The sequence below is a fragment of the Melitaea cinxia genome, chromosome 3, assembly GCF_905220565.1.
Source record: "Melitaea cinxia chromosome 3, ilMelCinx1.1, whole genome shotgun sequence".
NCBI classification, from domain to species: Eukaryota; Metazoa; Arthropoda; class Insecta; order Lepidoptera; family Nymphalidae; genus Melitaea; species Melitaea cinxia.
The window spans coordinates 5455323-5477420 of record NC_059396.1 but is presented as its reverse complement, the minus strand read 5'-3'; the positions used below and the strand labels follow the sequence as shown (position 1 = coordinate 5477420).

Genomic DNA, 22098 nt, shown 5'->3' with positions numbered 1-22098 from the left:
AAGGAGATATCTCAAGGATCTGATAATGGAATCCCAGAGAAATCGAGGTGACCCTCGAAAATCGTAGTAGCGACTAGTGCGTTTGTTAATTTTTAACCGACTTCCAAAAAAGGAGGAGGTTCTCAATTCGACAGTATTTTTTTTATGTATGTTACTTCAGAACTTTTGACTGGGTGGACCGATTTTGACAATTTTTTTAATCGAAAGGTGGTGTGTGTCATTTGTTCCCACTTAAATTTATTTGAGATCTAACAACAACTTTTCGAGTTATATCTAATAATGCGTTTTTAATTGACTATTTTTTCGTCGACCTACGTTGGCTTATACCGCACAGCTTTTTACTGGGTGTACCGATTTTGATGATTTTTAATTTAATCGAAAGCTGATGTTTATCGTGTCATATTTAAATTTCATCGAGATCTGATAATAACTTTTTGAGTAATCTTTAATAACGCGTATTTACTTCACTATATTTTCGTCTCCCTACGTTGTATTACTTGTCGATGTAACTGAAGTCGGTTTTTTTCGTTTGCGAGCAAATACAATTATTTTCGTCTACTTACGTTGTATTACTTGTCGATGTAATTGAAGTTGGTTTTTTTTCGTTTAACTTCTGCTACTTACTTAAATAGATATCACTCGCTTAAAATATGTAGGTATTCATATATCAAAATAATAGCTTAGGTATATAAGTTATTTTTCCACTTTATTGTATATCTAGAATAATTTCTAGAAAGCATCTTATCCTAAATTGTTAGAATTATGTAGGTTTATTAGACTCGTAGGTATTTCATATTATCTATAAAATAAAAGTAAAACAACTTTAATACAGCCTTAAAAATAATAATGTTGTTTCAAGAAACTCGACCAAGCCAACGCACTATGAGTTATTATATTTATTTTATTGCGACTATAAAGTCTAACAGAGTTAGTTGTTTGAAATTACCAGTCTAGACATGAAACTTTTCAGCCACTTCCATAATGTGGCTAAGTACCTTGCAAAACAATAAGAAGTTCTTAAAATCACTTAACTCTTAGAAAACTAGAATCCTTAATTTCTATGGCTTTATAACCGACTTCAAAAAAGGAGGAGGTTACTCAATTCGACCATATATATATAATGTATATATATATACGGTAATGTATATACGGTCGATTGAATATTTTATGTATGTTCGGGGATTACTTCGTCGTTCATGAACCGATTTTAATAAAAAAATTTTGTTGGAAAATAAATATCCCAAGAGAGGGTGGTACCATGATAAGCAAACCAGGATCTGATGATGCAACCCTAGAGAAATCGAGGGGAACCCTCGAAAATTGTAGTAACGACTAATGCGTTTGTTAATTTTTTTCGTCAACTTACGCTATAGTACTTGTCTATGTAATTGAAGTCGATTTTTTTTCGTTTGTGAACAAACACAATTATATTGCACAACTATCGGTACGTTCGTGGTTTCGCCCACGCGTAGCGCTATTTTATGGCCTATAAAAATGTTTTTTTTTTTTTTTGTTGGAAGGAAATTAGGCTCTGATGGTGGCATTCTAAAGAAATCGAGGGGAATATTCGAAAATTGTAGTGGTGACTATTGCTGTTGTTAATATTTTTTTTTCGTCTACTTACGTGTAATTATGGTATAATTGAAGTCGGTTTTTTTCGTTTGTTAGCAAACACAATTAGGTATTACAAATACTCGTGATAAGTTGAGTGTGTAGGTAGTATAAAGATGCTTAAAATACTTGTAGTAGGAGATCCGAACTAGAGACGAACTTCACCCATCTGCTTAAAGGTGAAAATTTTAAAAATTTATTTCTACTTACTTTAATATATTAAAATTAAATCACGAAAGGGTTGGTTGGAAAATTCCTGTCCAGGCTATATTATATTTGTATTCGCAATGAAACAGCACTCATTTTGATGTAAGATTTATTTATTAAACATGTGATTGAAAACAACTAGTATCAATGAAATATCAGTGGTTCTTAAACAGTGGTCCGCGGACCTTCCTAGAGGCACCGAAAGCCCCCAGGATTAGCCCTCACAAGGCTCATTGGTTCCGTTTGGTTTGTTTCCTTATTAGATGGGTGAAGATCATGTCTAGTTCGGATCTTAGACCATAAGGTGTTATGAAAATCTACGAACATATGAATACATTATATTATATTAATTACCTAAATAATATATTCTGACTTTAGTTAAAATAATCAATGGCGATACACACAATAACAGCCAATTTTACTTAAAAATAACATTCTACATTTACGGTATGAGTTGAAATGCTAACGTTGCAAGATGCTATATTTAAGATATAGTTTGAAAATCTGTTTACATAACAATATAGTGTTATATTGTATATAATACGTGTAATGTGATTACTATTATAATAAATAGTTATCACGTTGAAGAAACAGTTAGAACAATATAATTCTGCGTCTAATGTGATTACTATTATAATAAACGGTACTTTACGCTTTTGATCTACAATAAATAAATTCTATGAATAAAGATATGGTGAAAGCGCCATCTATACTATTTAACGTGAACTAAGACTAAATAACTCGGCCAACAAGCGACAGCTATAGTCATGATTTCAATTCACTAAGAGACTCAGTACAAGATGCCGAACCAAGAACAACTCCTAGAGGGCGCTGTTAACCTAAAAAATAATATATTTTATGAAAGCACAAATACAATAATTTTAATTAAACATTTTTCAATTTTCTTTTTGTTACGAAAATGTAATAAAAATGCAGTTTTTACCAAAGTAATGTGTATTTAAAAGAGCCTGTTTACTGCGTAATAAACTGCTTTACCGACATAAAAATAACTTCCGCTTGCCGCTCGACATCACGCACACGCAAACGCGAGATAATGTAACCAACTTCACTCCACAAATGTTCGATCTCTTTTAACTACGCCGAGGCTTGTACTTTTTGAGGATAGCGCTTTTCGGTAATTATTGTTTTTCTTGTTAGTGTAGTGTTTTTCTTCTTAGTGTTTATCTAGTCAAAAGTGAGTTTTGCGTTAAAAGCTTGTCGTGGTACGAAAATTTGGCGCGTTGAATTCTGTCAACATACCTTCGATTTGTTCACACGCAGTAGCTTATATTATGCACGTGTAAATTAAAGTACAATCGTCAATATCCATTTACAGACATGGCTTTAACAGTTGCACTACCACTGGCTGGATTGGAGACAGAAGATTTTAATTCGTTCAGGCATATCATAGACATAGCGAGCCTGTCCCAGTCTCAAACGAGCCCGAGCCCATCTGTCTCCAGCGAATCTAGCGGTATCGGCTCATTGGCCTCATTGAAATCCGAGTCGGTCAACAACGACTCCTTGCCGTCTAGTCCTCAGACAACAGAGAAGGTAATAATTAAATTATTTGCACTATTTTGTTTGCGTATGTCCTGGCCTTGACCTCTCTATTTTCATAATATTCCGTAATGGCGAACGTCTTACGCTATCAATGCTGTGTACAATTGACGTGTGATAATGGAAAGATTTTGCAGACTTATGAATTTCGGTTGCGGTATATATTTTTTGTTTATTAATGTTTTTGTTATTAATTAAACAAAACAGTCTTAAAATTGTACAAATGCAATAAATACATGTAATTGTATGAGTAAGACAATCGATTTTTACGCTTTGAACTTATTGTCAAAGTGAAACTTGTAGTGTCTATAATAGTTTAATAACTTCTTTCAGAAACTATTCGAAACTGTTGTGCAACCACAGCCGCGTCCGAAAGAGACAAAAGTTGAAGATGTCAAAGTAATGTACGGAGGGCATGATATTCTTAACTTGAGTGCTAATCTCACGGATCCTCGATGGAACTACCGCGCCACGGTACTGCCACCCAATAATCCTGCATTGTTCTTTGCCAACCGATCGCAGTACCACCGGCTGGGACCCTATGGAACTCGCACGCAGTATGTAAAAGATTCTTGCCGCATGTGTGGCTTCTCATGGGTTGTAGCTGCCACAGAATAAATCGACACATTGACAACGTATACTTGAAAAAAGGGAATTTGGAGTTATGCCTGGGACACATCAGGATGCAAATCAACATGTTTAGTTTGTCACATTAATGGTGCTTGATGTACCAATGTAAGTTTTCGTCACCGATGACTTCAGTTCGCTATTTATATTATAATGAATTTATAACCTGACGACCTGACTTTTAGCCTGAAATGTCAGGGATTCCTGTTTTCTACCAGGTACTATTTATTTTAGCTAATGAACAAATTTTTCAATTGAACTGAAGCCGCCGGCTCGTGACATTTTATTCTCATATTTTGTTAATTGTATTAGCCTGATGTGTCCCAATTCTCTGGATGACTGTGGAATATGTATGTGGCAATCGTCCTGCGAATTCGTAGAGTTACATTTATAAAGTGACTTAATACTGTGATCTTAATTTAAAAAAAGCAATTTTTGACAAATTCTAAGAAACGTGTGACGATATAGGTTTGTTTCGTTTTTATGTTTAACTTATTTAATTGTGTGATAAATTAAAAGTTAGGTTACTATGAAAAGTATAATGCCATAAGTTATTACAAAAATACAAAATCGGCATTTTTTTTAACCAAACAATTGGGATCTTGATGAATAAAATACCAATCCTGTAAGTTATAAACTAACATATTATACAACAAAGCCAGAAAATGAATATTATCTTATACTACGTTTAGTTCCTCTTAGCAATATTAATAATTATTTGTTATCCAAAGAATCTTGTTTAATACGATAATGCATATTAAATTTATAAATTATTGAAAAACAATTGACATAAAATCAATTGGTTAAGAATGTTGACCTATAGATTTTGTGCTTGATTTATTTAAAGCAATATTTAAATTTTTATTATGGACTTAATAATATCATAATGAGTTATTCCCACCATTACATCTTATAGATATTATTTGAATATTGTTTTATGATATTTAGCTTAGGCTTGTTAATATATTCCACAGTCATTTATAAACAGAATCGTCATTGTTTTAACGATAAGGCTGCTTCTCATATATTCAGCCTATGATTTGACGAGATGGCATGAATTTATAGCCAAGCTGAATGTTAATTTTAAGGTCTAATTATGATGATTGTTGGATTTACCGTCCGAACATTTAAAAATAGTCATGACGTGTCATCTAAAGGATACAATCTTGACACATCGCCCAAAATATCTGTTTCCTATCAAATTGTGTGAAAGCATGAAAAACTTGTTAGTTTGTGACAGACCCATGAGTGACATAGTATAATGGGTTATCAGTGCATATCATCACAAATTAAAACAGTGATTAGATATTCTAAGGTTTTAGTAGTTGTTACAGACCGTTTTAAAACGTTCGAGTCATTAATGTGCCCAGATGCTGGGCTTCTAGTGAAACTATCGTAAGTGTCGTTAACAGACTGGCAATATCTCTATAAATGCATAATTATTTAAATTGTAATATCCATGGTCTCCTAATTTAGTCAAGATATTTAATAGTATGTCTCTTAAATTATATGTAAGTAATGTGTAAAATACTATTAGAATGAATAATAGTTGATACTGTCCTTCTGTGCAACTTTAGTTCTGCTATATTGTGATCAGCTTTAAATTGAACTGGACTATTTGTACACTATAATGTTTAAATATTTTCCGACAAAGTTATTTTTATAAAAAATGTTGATATGAGACAATACAGTTTGTAGTTTTCAAAATTTTCTTTATACTGATATGGTATTCGATTTGAGGTTTGGCAGATATTATGGAAGGGACCAACATTGATGCATTGATTTGTTTAAATTTTTATAACGACAGCTTTCATTAGCAGAACTGACTACCGAAACGAAGGTCTTATCACGATTTAAATTTACATGATAACATTGCATTTCGCCAACCGCTTTATCTATGAGTCATCGCCAATTTTATTTTACTGTAATCATTACAAATGGGCTATGAACATAAACACATAAGTTATAAACAAATAAGTGAATAGTTTACAAAATTAATTTATATAATATTTATGATTCAGTGGGTCATGACTGAACATATTAGCATGGATCTCAGAATGCAGCTTAGTGATACGTTATGCCTAACAATAATCCTATACAGGCATCTCTAACTAGTGTACATCAAAATCCATAAATATTAGAGGTGTCTTCGCAAAAAGTGTGCTATATATATTCAGTCACACATACTCACAAAATGGTTGTTATGGTTATTTAAAATGAAATGTTGCATTCAGATTATTATTTAGTTATTAACTTTAATATGACAAGCTTCAATCGAATGTAGTTCAAATGGAGTATTTTGCAGAGAGATACGCACAGTTTTATTAGCTCTTGTTGTGAAGTCTCCTAAGTTGTAGAATAGGAGTCCCTATCGGCAGAGCGCCACGTTCCCCAATACCAACAGAGGCCGAGGTGCGATGCAATATTTGCATTCCAATTTTTTGTTAAGTTAGCAGCCGAGGGGTAGTAGTTGTTAATTATTTTAATCCACATTGCCAAATAATTTGGTTGTTGTGCTATTTATTTTTAACTGAATAATTTTTTTTCTCTGAAATATCAATTAGTACCTTCCATTGCTAAGTGTCTTCAAGTGATTTTACAATGTTTTAATAATTTCAATTTTATGCATTTTATTTTGTTTAGTCAAATCATATACATGATATTATATGTTGTATTTTATCTATTGTTCATTCATATTTACATAAATATTTTTTCTCATTGAACTGTAGTCAAATGACAGTATTTTTATAATGAAAATTGTATAGGGATGAAGGGTTTTTTGCCTAGACGAGGCGCCCGCGGATAACCTGCGACCGCCCTGGGCACGCGTCCTGTGTATTACGTATCTGATAAGCATTATGTAGGTTTAGCGAAATAGAATTAACTCGGAGACAAACTCCAGGTACCAAAACTTATTGGTTTAATGTTATTCTCTTATTATCGTGATATGGTGCGTCGCGCGCGGCGCAGAGCTCAATATTTTAGTAACCCTTAAGAAAATTAATACCTCTTGAAAAGAATATAATATATTATATAGTATATCCAATCGATAATCACATATTATGTATTTCCCTGTTTATTTTGATGTGATATCATAAATGACTGATCTGAATTTAGTTTTTAAGTTGGTTATTGATATGCAGTGCTATTTCGAGAGTGTAATTAAGATTTAATATTGAAAGTGCCAATGCTCGTAATTTAATCTTTATGACTGTTCCTTTATGTAGCTGTTTGTAAAGGTTCGGCCGTAGCGGCCGACGCCTCGCCCTCGTCAACTTCAGTATAAGTGATCGTCCTTCCTAACACATAAGTTAAAAATTATTATTTTTAAAAGAATACACGTAACGTGCACAATCTCAGTAATGCTTGCAATATTATGTATGACACGTAATTCCTCATTTTATAATTCAATCCAGCGTAGTGTTAAGAGTACAATATGTAATGATGTTATATCATCTAGTATCAAAATTAACCGAAGATAATATTAGTTAGGTAAAATTTTAACATAGCTTCGTATAATTGGGATGTTTTAGTATTTAGTAGTGTATAATTACGGCGTAGTGGCAAGCGAAATGTCTCGTGAGTGGAGTGGAATAATGTTAGTGGCAATAATACTCGATGTAAGTTCCCTGCCAAGAGACTACAGGGTCGCGCGCCGCCCGCGCGACTGCGGCGGCGCTTCACAGCGAACGCTACGAACGCACTAGGCGTTTATTTGTTGTAATTATAATAATAGCCGTAGGTATTTTATCGTACTTAAATAATATTATTCTTGCGATGCCTTAATTCTGGTTGTCAATTAGACATGTCTGCCTAGAGTGTTATCATTGTTTTTATTTATTTTAGTTTTTTGCTGTTCCGGCTTCCTCCGTGAACTTCCAGTCCAGGCTGTTCTTTTTAAATGATTTTGAGGTCGATTTATTTTTACCTAAGTGTTCTTATTAAATGTTACCAAAATGTTTTTAATAAAATATTTTTATATGTATCTTGTTGTTTTATTATGAATTCCAACACCTAATTCGTTTATTTAATAACTACCGGAAAACAGTATTTTACTGTATAATGACTCTTTTAACTTCAAGACAAAAATAAAATGCTAGTTTTTGATTCTATATGTTATACCTATCTATTTCCTTGGTTACATTGTCGCGTTTTCGTAACGTAAACATTTCAACTGGATCTTTGCCAGCTAGCCTATTAACAAATTGTAGAATTACGTTAGATTTCCATGAGCTTTAAGTAGATTCAATACCTCTTACAGCAAAAAGATGGCTATTATCGATTATGTTACAATATTTTTCTACTAATTCATAAAATAAAAGTTTATTCACGTGATAATTGAAAAAAGATATCAATATTACTCTACTTCAATACTTTTAAATGATGCATCATGAACCAAATTCAATGTTCTTACATCTATTTTAATTTTTGCTATAAACACATGTTAAAAGTTATTCTATACTGGAATAAATATGAACGACAAAATACCTAAAAATGATTTGAGAAATGTATTCGATTTTTAGACTTCGCTTACAATTTAGTATCAATCTACGACGTACATACGTACTTGGGTAATGTAGGTAGATTAATGTTTTTGAATAAGGTGTGGCCCCGCCTCCAGAGACTACTATAGATCTACTAATAAAACAAAGTCGCTTTCTCTGTCCCTATGTCCCTATGTATGCTTAAATCTTTAAAACTACGCAACGGATTTTGATGCAGTTTTTTTTTAATAGATAGAGTGATTGAAGAGGAAGGTTTATATGTATAATAATATCCATTAAATAGTGGAGAAATACTGTTATTTTTGAGGTTTCTAATGTGATGTCGTAAATAATTTCATTTTTTTCGCTTACATAGCAAACACAGCACGAACCCTACGAGATTTATCAAAATAATGTAAGTACCTACTAAGTATTGTACACATTGAAAAGGTCTACAGAAAACTCCGCTATGGTATATGTCTATTTCTTATGGATATCCGACAATAACATTTTTTTGTCATTTACTTTTTACGACAAATAATGGCTAATTTTCAAAGCGATTTTAACCAATACAGCATTAATCCTTATCTAATTAAATACCTTAAATACATTGTTGATTTAATATATTTTTTTATTTTATTTTTTATTTTATTTTATTTGGGAAACTTACAGCTAACATTAACAGAAGGCCATTGACAAGTTTCCACGTGTAGCAATAAATTAACAATAGTGTTGTGTTGGACAAGTAGGAAATTAAAATATTAAACAGTATTCATAAAATTGTTCATAAAGAAAAGAAAAAAAATGTGAGCAAACAAAGTTCTGTGTTTGTAGGTTGTATTGTTCGGTTAATTTTAAACTTTTAGTTAACAAAGCTTTGACAGAAAAAGCGTTTATTTAGTAATTGCTTTAATTTAGCAGAAGTAGTGTGATATAAATCAATATCACACTCGCTGGAAATCAAGTTGAAAGACCTACAAGCACGGACAGTAAATGAATTCTTTCTATAATTTGTGGATGCAAATGGTACGTGTAAAAGCATATGTTTGTTCCCGCGTGTATAATATGGTACATTTAATCCAACCTTTGCCAAGAGCTCAGGACTATCCAATAACCCATTCGACAATTTAGAAAGGTAAAATTTTATTTAAACGCTAGCGGGCCACGGGCAGTAATGAATAAATCAAAACTACTGGATCGATTTTAATCATTTTTTCAGTGAATAACATAGGCTATAATTATATTTTATACCCGTGCGAAGCCGGAGCGGGTCGCTAGTGACTAATAAACTTACAATGACGAAGTCAAAACTTGAAAATTTTTCAGATATTAAAAAATCTTGAATGGTCGTTTTCGCGACTTAACATGTGTTAAATTTGGATTGTTAGGTATTATTTGTCATTTTAAAGTTAATGACAAGCTGAAGTAATTCAGTGCATAAAATTTAATCTGGCGGTTGCAGATTTAAATCCGAGCTAGTAACAGTAAGTTTTTAAGCGTCATATTAGCTGTAAACTTAAAAAACTGAAAACATCATAAAAATTGTACATCATTCGCAAATCCACGATGATAATTGTGTTTGCTCGCAAACGAAAAAAACACAACGTAATACAACGTAACAAAATACAACGTAAGTAGACGAAAAAAAATAAACGCACGAGTCGTCTCTACGATTTTCGAGTGTTTCCATCGATTTCTCTGGGATTCCATCATCAGATCCTGGTTTCCTTGGTACCACACTTGGGATATCTCCTTTCCAACAAAAAAGAATTTTACGATATACTAACGATTAATTGACGGCACTTATCTGATAGTTAACAGTTTTTGATTTATTATTCTTTTTTACCATCTAATTCTACTATATTTATAAGATATTTCTATTTGCATATCATCTTAAAGTTGTAGTTTATGCGACGAAAGGGGGTGCGTTGGAGGCGCTACTTAATGCGCCTCCAGTAACGCCCCTGTGCCCGTGTCGGGCCGGGATGGGAACCCGGTCCTGCTAGACACGGCGTCGTCGGGATTGTTCAAAGGTGAGCCGGACAGTCCCCATGGAGGAGAAGTCTGGCCTTTTCGCCGAGGCCAACCTGTCGCTGGAGGGATCCTGTTGCGGGCAGGTCCGGGACCCTCTAATTAAAGCGGCTGAAGGCTCCCCCAGGGGTTTGGTCGTTAATACACCCCCAAGTGCTGAGGCCGATATACGCTCTAGGACTGCCTTCCCGGACGTCCTTGATATCACCCGTAAATGGGTTCCCCTGCGATACCAAAAAATAAAACAAAAAAAAAAGAGTCCATTAATAAACTACGAACTAAGATTTAAAAATGCGAATAGAAATATATCATAAAAATAGTAAAATTTGATGTTAAAAAAGAATAATCAATCAAAAACTTTATACCATCGCATACTGTCATCCGTCAAATAGCGCTATCCAGTATTGGTGAAACAGGCCTTTAGAGCAACGATAAACATGATAATATATCGTATAATAATATAAATATATATCTTGTTATCTTCAGGTATATTGTGAAACATTTTCATTTTACACCTCACAGATTAGCCTATTTTGATTAGGTATAATATCAATAGATATTTATCATATTCATAAGATGTAAGTCGACGGATAATATGTGGGGTCATGACTCATGAGCCAGGATCATATTATTTTATAGCTTATAGCCAGTAACTACCCGGAATAACTAGCTTCTTAACATAAACATAATGTTACATCAAGACTTCCAGAGATTAGTTCATTTATATATACCTATTAATTCAACTTTTATTTAGCGTGACTTTTTAGTTTGTTGATATTAAATTATTAACATTATTAACGTAGCTTAAATTGTGGTAAATGATTTGTTTAATAATAAATTGTTATGTTAATGTATGCTGTTGAATAAACAAATTACATAATGTTTATTTATACTATAGGTATGTATCTAAGTAGATACTAGTTACTAATACATAAAAATAATAGAATGTGTACAAACGTCTGTAGTTGTAGTAAGGTTATCGTTTTAAAAGATATGGAACACATGTAGTAGATTATAGGTACGTGCCTGTTACATTACTTATTTGGTTTTTAATGTATATAATTTTTTAAGCTTATGCCTACAGTTACGGATTATTCGTTATTTACTAATAACAAATCTTATCTAATCTTAAAACGAAGTATATCATTCTCTGATTTTTTTTAATTGCAATTTATGTTGTTAGCTTTGCTATTTTATCGCAGAACCGAGGTAAACAAATTTCATACTAATCAACATTTCTTAAAGCGTCATCTTACGTATAATTATAGAACTACGATTCAAATATGAAAATACGTGGTAAACGCCACCTTCCGATACTAAAGTGAACCACGCAAAACCTCCCGAAAGTTCGCCACAGTGTAGTAGCTAAGAAAGACTAGATGGCGCTGTTCAGATGTCTTGTACATTCTTAGGTAGCTGATATTAATAGAAAATTTGTTATAGCCCAGAGTTCGAAATTAAAAATTTAAATTAAGAAAAACCAAAAAATAATTAAAATAACCTATTTTTAAATTTTTCAATTTGACTACAGACTTTCACAATCAACAATAGAATATAGTATGCGTGTGTGTGTCAAATACATGGTAGTGTGTGTATGTAATGTTTTTTTTATTGATTTAATATATTTTGTGTATAATAAAAAAAATATATTAGCATTCTGCACTCTTTCTATATAAACTATAAGTGTAAGAAATTTCATACTCCTCCGCGCAATTTTCGTAAAAAGGGGTAAAAGTTTTTGCTTCACATATTAATATATAGATTAAAATGTAGCTAAATCATACATTTTCAATATTTGAATGCTTTGAACACATCCAAAGTGAATCATACCGGTTTGGTACTTCTTCTTCTGACGTCATAAAAACGCTTTTCCTACTCGAACATTACCTGTACATAAATGTTATTTGAAGCTTTTTTCAAAGTTTTTATTTCTTATCTATTTATGCTTTAGAATTTAATATTTCATTAAGACAACAAATAGGTCAATAAATAGTTGATAAAAAGTTAAAATAAAATCTTTTTGGTTGTATTGTTTGTAACTGGCTGGTTTTGATACCATGATAAGGTGACATTATAACATGACTTGAAATTCAAAACAATAAAAAAACTGTTTACCGCCATTTTCGTTCGTTTTTTTTCCGCCAAAATGGATGAAAGATTTTTACTTTAAAAACAGAAAATGCGAAAGAAGCAGCAAAAAAATTTGTGACATTTATGGACCTAATAATAGTCATATCAGTTAGAGTAGCACAAAATTGGTTTAAGCGTCAGGAAAAAGATGCATTTCACTCTTTTCGCCCAGTTACGAATAAACGTGACGACATTGTTAAAAAAGTGAAGCTAGATCGACATTTCAGTAGTTACGATATCCTGAAAAAGATCTGATAATTGATCATAAAACGATTTTGACTCATTTGAAAAAGCTCGTTTAATGGGCCTGATAGACTCACTGAAAGAAACTTATTCACAACTAAAGTCGCTACTAGGCTATGCAATTTTTGCCGTCCCTTCGGACCTCTAAAATTCGATAGGTACCCTATTTCGCAATAATATTCATATCAATCATTTTATCAATGGAATTGCAACCTTATGATTTGTGCTCTATTTCCTCTCTGATATCGACTGTGCCTGTTATTAGGATGATTATTAACTCAGACACTTTTTGTACTCAGAGATTGGAGTGTTAAGGCTACTATACTACACTGTTTGTCGAATTTACAAAAATAATTCTAATAAGAAAGCCGCCTGGCTTACAGAAATAAAAAAAAATATTATTTCTGTAAGCAGCCCCCTAAAATTTGCCGCGCTAGGCTCCAGGCTCCTCAGGCTACTGGTAAATTCGCACAATTCACATATCAACACAACTTTCAACAATAAAGATAACGCATTATTTTGGATAATTATCATAATCAGTCTATTTACTAGGTTTAGGAATAATCTTTGACCAAACCACACGTGTAGTTTAACCCACACACACACGCACACACACACACACACACACACACACACACACACACACACACACACACGCACACACAAACACACTTCAGCCTATGGCAGTCCACTGCTGGACATAGCCCCAAGTTCGCACCAGACATCCCGGTTTTCCGCAATCCTCATCCAGCCTACACCGGTAATCTTACGTAGATCGTCGATCCAACGGGCCGGAGGACTTCCCACGCTTTCGTATCATCCGGGCTTCAAAGACTGGCAGGATTGCTCGTACAACGCATTTGTGCGCATAGCGCTCCTCGTGGAGACGGGTGTACCACATCGCGAGAGATTTTCGATGCTCCTGTCGTTTAATGGCTTCGAGCGCACCAGCAAGACTTTCCCCGCTTTGTCGGAGGATAATTCTAACTGTTAGTTTAACCCACGTAGATGTTATTAACTTGAAGATGAATTTTGGCAATTACTTAATATTATTATATAATATTATGTTATTTTAGCTATTCTGTATTGTGTTCTACGTTAAATAAACATTAACAGTTACAAATTTTATGTTTTTCTTGTTTCTTAGAATTTAAAAACCAGAGGTGAAGTTTTATATAACTTACCAAATAAGTTCGTAATAGGTACCTACTTGTTTAGGTAATAAGTTAACAACTACAAAGAAATATAATAGAGATAGTTAATAGTTAGTAAATCGTGATACAAATTGGTCTGGACGAGTGTTTTAGTGAGTGAAATCGGGAACGAAATTTGTATAGAAATTCATTTCTGGTTTTAGAAGGTTTATGCTTTTTCCTTAGACGTTTGATCGCCATTTTTGAAATTGAGAGAAAATCACTCACATCAAAGTCGTTATCGTTTTGTATACGTCGTGTAGTACGTCTTATTTTCGCATAAAAATTATTTTACCTTTACTTTTAAGCCCGGTTAAGTATTGGTTAAAAATAAATAAATCATCAAATGTAATTTTTTTAGTCTTGATTTAATTTTTACACTTCGATATATCTGCGTTTTCCTGACATATCGGAAATTTCAGAACCATGAAATTTTAGTTTTAGGGTTTTGATTGGATTAAACATAAATATGTATCACAGCGTTTATCGAAATTCTGTACGGTAAAATAGGAGATTAGTTCGTATTACTGAAACTACCTAAAAATGGCTCGCGAAATCTAAGGATAGAAGTGTTTCTCGCACGACTGTTCCTCGTGGTACGTGAGTTATCGAGAGCCAGTTTTGCGAGCAGTCTGGTAGCGCAAAAGGCGAACTTTAAATGTGTTACAAGGAGACCACGAATTGTTGTAATAATATGATTATCCACTACTTTAGCCTCTCTATTTAAATAGTATCAGTTTCTATGCGAGCGAAGCCACGGACAATTGCTTGTTTTAAGTATATAAAACACAACATTTAAGTAATATGTAAATTTATTGTTATATACGAGTATTATGTAAAGTTATTGACGCCAAAGAATGATGCATATAGGTAGGTACCTATACGGTTCTGAAAATACTACAAAGAAAAACATTTAAAAGGATTCTGTTATTCTAGTACAGCATTAAATGTGTATATCTATATGTAATTATAGATAGAATGGTATTTTCGTTTGTTATGTCTACTTTTGTGTTCGCATAATAGGTGTATTCACTCAGATGGGCGCGAAAAGTGTCGCTTTTATCAGATTTACAATAGACGGGAATCAAAGAAATGACGATATTCAACGTACAGTGTTGCCATTGTCAAACTTGCACGTTTTTGTATCTATTTATAAATAAAATATGTTTTTTTGATAAAACGAATATATTAAAAGTATTTCAGTAGAAAATGTCAATAATTATAATATAGACTCTAATTGTGTAATAAAAAATATTTTCAATGTACTAATTTTTTTAAACGCGTTAAAAAAACACATCTCAGTTATACTTTCTGAATTCTTTATTAATATCTACATAATTACAAAAGTAATAACTGAAACCAATTACATGTTTATAAAAATATAAAATATATAAATTCTTAAATTTTCTAACTATTTATTACTATAGAGTGAAAATGATGTTTTCTCTGTTAAAAAATAAAAATTTTAGTATATTTTTAATTTATCATTATATATATAGATAAGAAAAAAAATTAATCGAGTCTTCAGAAACGTAAATTTTACCACGTTGAATTAAAATTTTCGTCAGCCTCTCCATAATAATGTACATAAATATTTAAAAGTAGCTGTAGAATAAAAGTACCTAAATGAAACATTTTATATTACAATAGTTGTAAAACGTAGTCTACCGATCAAGCTCAAGGACAGATATAAAAGAGCTTTATTCGACCAGTCCTTTTATATGGAAGCGTGTGCTGACCGGCACTATCTCGGCACACTCAAGAGTTTCATGTCAAGGAAATGAAGATGCTGCGATGGATGTGTAGCGTAACGCGAGTTGACCGCATTCGCAACTTCTTTATTCGAGGCAGTCTCGGGGATCGTGACATAGCTGATAAGCTCCAAGAGCGGCGCCTGGAGTAGTATGGCCATATCATACGCAGGTCTCAAGTTTACGTAGGACGAAGGTGCCTTGACACGTCTGTTCCTGAAACTAGACCTCCTGGACGTCCAAGAAAGCGATGGCTAGATGTCGTGAAGCAGGGCATGAGAGCCAATGGTCCCAGTATGATGCAAAAGATCGCGCAAATAGTAGAAAAGCGTGAGTCGGAAGGCAGAACTTGACAATAAATCCGGGATTAATAATACCAAGCAGAAGAAGAAGTTTTTAAAACGCCCTTTGCCTTAAGTATCCCACTGCTGAACATAGGCCTCTTTCCCCGTGTAGGAGAAGGATCAGAGCTTAATCCACCACGCTGCTAATATTTGTAATTGTATCTATTTTTCAAAAGTACGTAGTTATTGGGTAATTACATATAAACTTCATATAAATCAGAGCTATGTATAAGTTTGAGTTTTTAAAAGCAAATCAAATATAAAGTTATAGGAACACAAACTATTATTAATTATATTTTTATTTATTTATTTATAATTAAGTTAATTTCATCCGACATTAACTATGAAATAAGTAAAAAACATAAAAAGAATTTAAGTATTTTCTCTCTTCCATATAAAGAAGAAAAACAGGCACAACTGAACAGTAAGTACCGCTATGAACGCCGCTGCCTTGATAAAACATTTCATATCCAATCCTTTGAACTCGTAAACCTGTGGCACTTCGTAAGCACTATCGCAAGGAGCTTTTTTCAAACGAAAAGGCATTTTTCACGAATACTACTACGTTATCTTTTCAAAAAGATGTCATATGAATGTCATATTATACACTAAAGTTACTTATCGAATCACGCAATGTCCGTTAGTTTTTTATAAAAGTTTGTGCTAATATAATGCACGATTTATAAAGTATTTTTCGTAAAGAATGTAACATGTTTTATCTAAAAAAAATTATCGACGTAGTAAGTCAACCAGAAATTAGAATTCACTCACAAAGAATATTTGACACAGATAAAAGAAAAAAGTTTGGGAATCCGACAAAACCTTATTAAAATTCTATACAATGATTTATATAAAAATTAAATCTGGTTTTCATAAAAAAAAGAAATCAATTTAACATCGTAAACAAAAATATTCCTCGCCGATTACCAACAACAAAAACTTAAAAGTTTAACAGAATTTTTAAGGCTACGCTAAAAACAATAAAAAAGTATTTATTGTTTTTCTTAGCAAACAAGTTGTCAGTTACTTTCATTTTTCTTATTAAAATTATTTGTTTAGATAAACTCTGACTAAGTAAGTGCTTACATTTTCAATAAACGCTATACTTTTTGAGTTATAAAACATTAAGATTGTTTTAAATGAAGACGCTTGAAGTTTCTCCGTACTTTTCAATACTTACCAATTTCTGAACATACTGCCTTTGAAAAGGAAAACAGAAAACGTCTCATTGAGAGATTTTAACAGTAGCCCATTGAAAATAGCTGAAGCCTTTAGAAAATCACCCTCCTTTCGAGTCATTTTCGCAGGCTCTATTTATGAATTCACATTTCCATACACAATTTTGTATTCACCGAACAAAGCTTTACATACATACATACATACGTTCGTGTACCTTTTTTATAAATTAACGCAGATAATTAAATATTGCGTCATGCGTATGTATTGTGCATTCATTTCATTTATTAATAGTAATTTTTGTTTCAATTTAAATATCGGCAGAATTGAAGAAAAGCTTTTAACCATTTATTTATGCAGATAATGAGTTTTGACAATTATAATTAACAAATACGGGACATGAATAAATCGTATAGTTCTTGGACTTATACTAATGTGATCATAATCAACAGAATAACTGGAGATTAGAATTCTAAATTATTTTTACTGTTTCTACTCATGTAAAGTATTAAGTAAAATGTAGCTTATATACTCGCATATTTGATTACAACTTAAGATCTTTAAGATCACGCTGATTGTCATAAATGACGATATAGACATTAATGTTATCGCATTCAAATCGCTAGTTCATCGTCGGTTTCTTCGAATTTTAATTTCTATTTGGCAAAGTATTCAGCTTTGAGGCCTTTGATTTGTGATACCTACAGATTTAAACAATACCGAATAATTAATGATTAGCAGTGTTCATTTTAGCTATGATTAGTTTTCAAAAATTAAAACGATTCCACGAATATGTTTTATATGACTTTTGTAGTAGCATACTTTGAACTTCAATACCTTTTTTTACTCTTTATAACTTATAAAGATATTTATGAAAATCAACTTTATACTTTGTAACATCAAAGGAAAGGCGTATAAATATTTGACACTATTATTATTTTATTACACTACTGGTGTTATTGACAACTTTTTATTGAGTAGATTTGAATTATCCTTTGGACAGATTTTTTGGTTGTTCATCCTAGTAGAATGTACAATTCGAAAAAAAATATATAAAAAAAACATTCGGATAATTTTTAGATTTAATAATACTTCTTAGAATGCAACATAAATAATGGTAAGTTTATATAAGGCACCTGTACCTAATATAAAATTTGAATGCTCAGCTTTATAATGGTAGAATACGCTTCTGCCTGTAAAATCCCACTGCTGGGCATAACCCTCTTTCCCCATGTAGGAGAAGGATCAAAGCTTAATCTACCACGCTACTCCAATACGGGTTGATGGATATATTCCATACTATGAGTAACGATCGCAATCAGGTGTACATGATAACAACCGGGATCGACAGCTTAACGTGCTCTTCGACAACGTTTTCTCCTACAAGGACCACCAGACTGGAACTAAATATTTGTATAAACATGAATATCACGGATAGACACGGTACACACACCATTACACCAGAGCGGTCATCGATGCTACAAGTTTGTTGAAAATATACAAATAAAATAATAGGGTTTCGAGACTAACTAAAATGTAATTAATATCAAATCAGGCACAAAGAACTTTAATGAAAAGACTGATACTCTATCGAATGAATGAAAAAGATCCAAAGCTAAATCTTTTAGTTTTAAGTTGAAATTTCCATTGTACCCATTTTCCTATTTGGTGGTAGAAAAAAGTAGCTGGTTGGTAACACAATTGGGCCATCTTTTGTTCTACGTCGCTCGGGCTCCGGCTGCGCCTAGAACAACTAAATGTTACTAGAACGAGAGCCTCACAATACGAACGCGGTACTGTCGCGGCTCTTTGCCTCATCTAGTCGAGGGCTATTTAATAGCTCCTGTGATTGTGCAGCGAAAACACAGAACTGCCATCCTAAATAATACAAAGCTTCTCTTATTACCAAAAATTACACAAAAATAAACGATATAACACAAAAATTTATAAAGGGATTTTCGTACTCATAATAAGCTCAAAAATAAAGCGAATTGTACGCAATGAAAAAGGAATTAATTTGAATGAACTTTGAAATTGGATCTTCAAGTGCGCTCCAACTAAAATATAGAACATTTTCCACAAAGCTATTCATCGAGCTAGCTAAGAAGTGAATCTTTATGAATGCCACCAAATTGTATGAGAGTAGTCCTCTTTCAAAACTTCTCATGAATAGTGTTAATTCGCTATAGCGAATTTGCTCGGCGCTCGTCAATGGACTATTTGGAGACTTGAGAAGCGTACAGCCTCACAAAGTCGCAATATTGTGTATGGAAAACGCGGGAAAACGTGAATGGAGATTTGAGAAGAGTAACACGCAATGGCACGTTTTGTAGAGTCCTCCCAGGAAATATTTTGTTTACAAAAGGCACGTAACGTTATATTTAATTTATTATTATTATTTGGCGATCATGTGTTGACTACTACTTACTTATACTCGTATGATATTACATTTTTCATAAAGTCACATCGTTTGGTTCTTCAATAATACGTTTCCATAACGCAGCGGCTTCCATATTTAATGTTATACATTTTTAAATTTCTTATACTCCATACATTTTTAGTTTCAATCCGTTCTCGTCCTTCAATCATTCTAAAAACGAACTCTTTATTTTTACATCTCTCTAAGTAATTTTTAAAATTAGGAGTCGCTGTATCTGTTTCTCGTTCAATACAAATAAATCTTGACTGCTGCAATGCTGCAGTGGCTTTGTGACTAGTCGGTACAAATTTCATATAAGTACGTAATTACGAGCAACCCTTGTAGTGACTGTTTTTCAGCAACATCGCATCGCTTCGAAAGCGAAAAGGAAAAAACGGGGCGTGCCTGAACAAAGCCACCCATACAATGGGGCCGTGCGAACAATGCTAACTAGAAGAGATGCTGTGTAGCTTGTATCATTCGCAGATAAAGATGAAAGCCGCGCGCAGTTTTAAGAAGTAGGTACTTATTTATAGTTTTAGACAAATATATACCTACCCCTGATAACATCTGTCTACATTTATACGCATATGCTTATATCGCATACATATAAATTTATTTAAGCGAGATCTTGAAAGAAGGCTTTCAAATATGAAAAAAAGGAAAACTTACAAGTCAGTGTGTACATCGTGTCATTCTTTTTTTTATATAAATACGTATTTATATTATCATCATAAATTTATAAATATATATTATATATTATCATCATCAGTTTCTTCAATAAGTATGTATTGTATCCATTCAATGATAAAAATAAAATTTTGTTCATATAATAATGTTGAAATAATATCATAATATCTATCGTCGTATTAAAATTCAAACGACACTTAGAACATTGCACATCCGCAAGCTCAGCACTAACAACAGAGTCCGCAACAATGTGCCCTCTGAAGAGCTCCGAACAATCGAATGAAGACAATAAGCAGCGATACTCCGAGACAAAAAGAGGCGAAATAAAGGCTCACTTGTTTCCTGGCCGCATTGTGAGGAACGGGAGAGGGCAGAGACAAAAGCGTAATGTGCCACGGGCCCAAACAATAGGGACTGAGCCATTATTGTTACTGTAGCGCCGCTTTAGCGAAATATGTACGCGGTGGCACCAGCGAACTTGACATGCTGAGGTGGCCTTGCGTTGAGTTGAGCGTTGAGCGCTGAGCGACTCGCCGAGTTGACTTTGTGACGCCAACGCACTGATTCGTGTCAATCGTGTAACTGTTCATGATAAAAGTTGTTTAATACGTTTTCATATTTTTAACAATCGAGTAGTAAAACGTCTTTATTCATTTTTACGATTTTTTTTCATATCAACAGTTTTGTTTAAAAATAAATTTATTTTTAAACTGGTGGTGTGGTTCATTCCGTATTACAACCCACAAATATTAACCAAATATTATTTGACCCACAATGTGGGTAAATAAATGTATGAGCCATATGGAATGAATTTATAGAAATACAGAACCCTAGAACACTAGATAGAAGTATAATAAATACTACACTACTCCTTCTCCTACATGGGGAAATAAACCCAGTAGTGGGATATTACAGGCTGAAGCGTAAATACTACACGGTACTGGTTTAAAATTGTCTGATACGTTTTATTATATAGGGGCGTTGATTTATGCAGTGTGAATGCTGTATGCACTTAATATTGACGCTGGTAAAACGTCAAAGGAGCACGTACGGTATAGAAGTGTTAACTACATAGTGACCTTACTCTGTTGATGTAGCACATACAATATTTTACGTCTGTAATTATATGACGTACCTTATAACGCAGTCATCCTGGTATAACAATAAAAAGCTTTATTACCAGGGAATCGATATTTTATCACTATCCTGTGCATTTATCTTTAACCTTTTAGCTGGTCTACTCTTCATCGGAAAGAATAAACAGTCCTTAATCCTAGTTGTTATTATTAATACTTGATCGTTACCTTTAGAAGAGATGCTATTCGCAAACCAGCAATTAAGTAGCGTAGCGGATTGAGCTGCAAACCTTAACCTATTTTATACCAGTTCAGTGTTCTTTGATCTACGGGCATTATTAGAGAATATGAGAGCTTTTCGTTTGGGCAACAGAGCTTTTTTATCTATTGGCGGTTCTGATTCTTTTCATAAAGTTAAATTAATTAATTTACACCTTTTTATTTCTTTGATTTATTTAACAAAATAAATATTTTTTTTATTTTTCTAAATATTTACATTTACTTGTCCATTCGCAAGTGTACTACTACTTACTTACTTTGGAGATTTCGTCCAAAA

General features: G+C 32.9%; 1 protein-coding gene across 3 annotated transcripts; it reads left to right on the top strand.

Moving 5' to 3' along the window:
* The first annotated feature begins 2836 nt into the window (after nucleotides 1–2836).
* Nucleotides 2837–7990, top strand: LOC123669333. 3 transcript variants are annotated; one of them, XM_045602941.1, is made up of 4 exons: nucleotides 2844–2953; nucleotides 3155–3372; nucleotides 3712–3935; nucleotides 7852–7990. In XM_045602941.1, exons 2-4 carry the CDS (start codon nucleotides 3157–3159, stop codon nucleotides 7877–7879), a joined length of 468 nt encoding a protein of 155 aa, XP_045458897.1. In that variant the 5' UTR covers nucleotides 2844–2953; nucleotides 3155–3156; the 3' UTR covers nucleotides 7880–7990. The 3 variants fall into 3 exon arrangements, with proteins under 3 accessions (XP_045458896.1, XP_045458897.1, XP_045458895.1); XM_045602940.1 differs by lacking the exon at nucleotides 7852–7990 and having other exon boundaries at nucleotides 2837–3013; nucleotides 3712–4987; XM_045602939.1 differs by lacking the exon at nucleotides 7852–7990 and having other exon boundaries at nucleotides 3712–4987.
* The last annotated feature ends 14108 nt before the right edge of the window (nucleotides 7991–22098 follow it).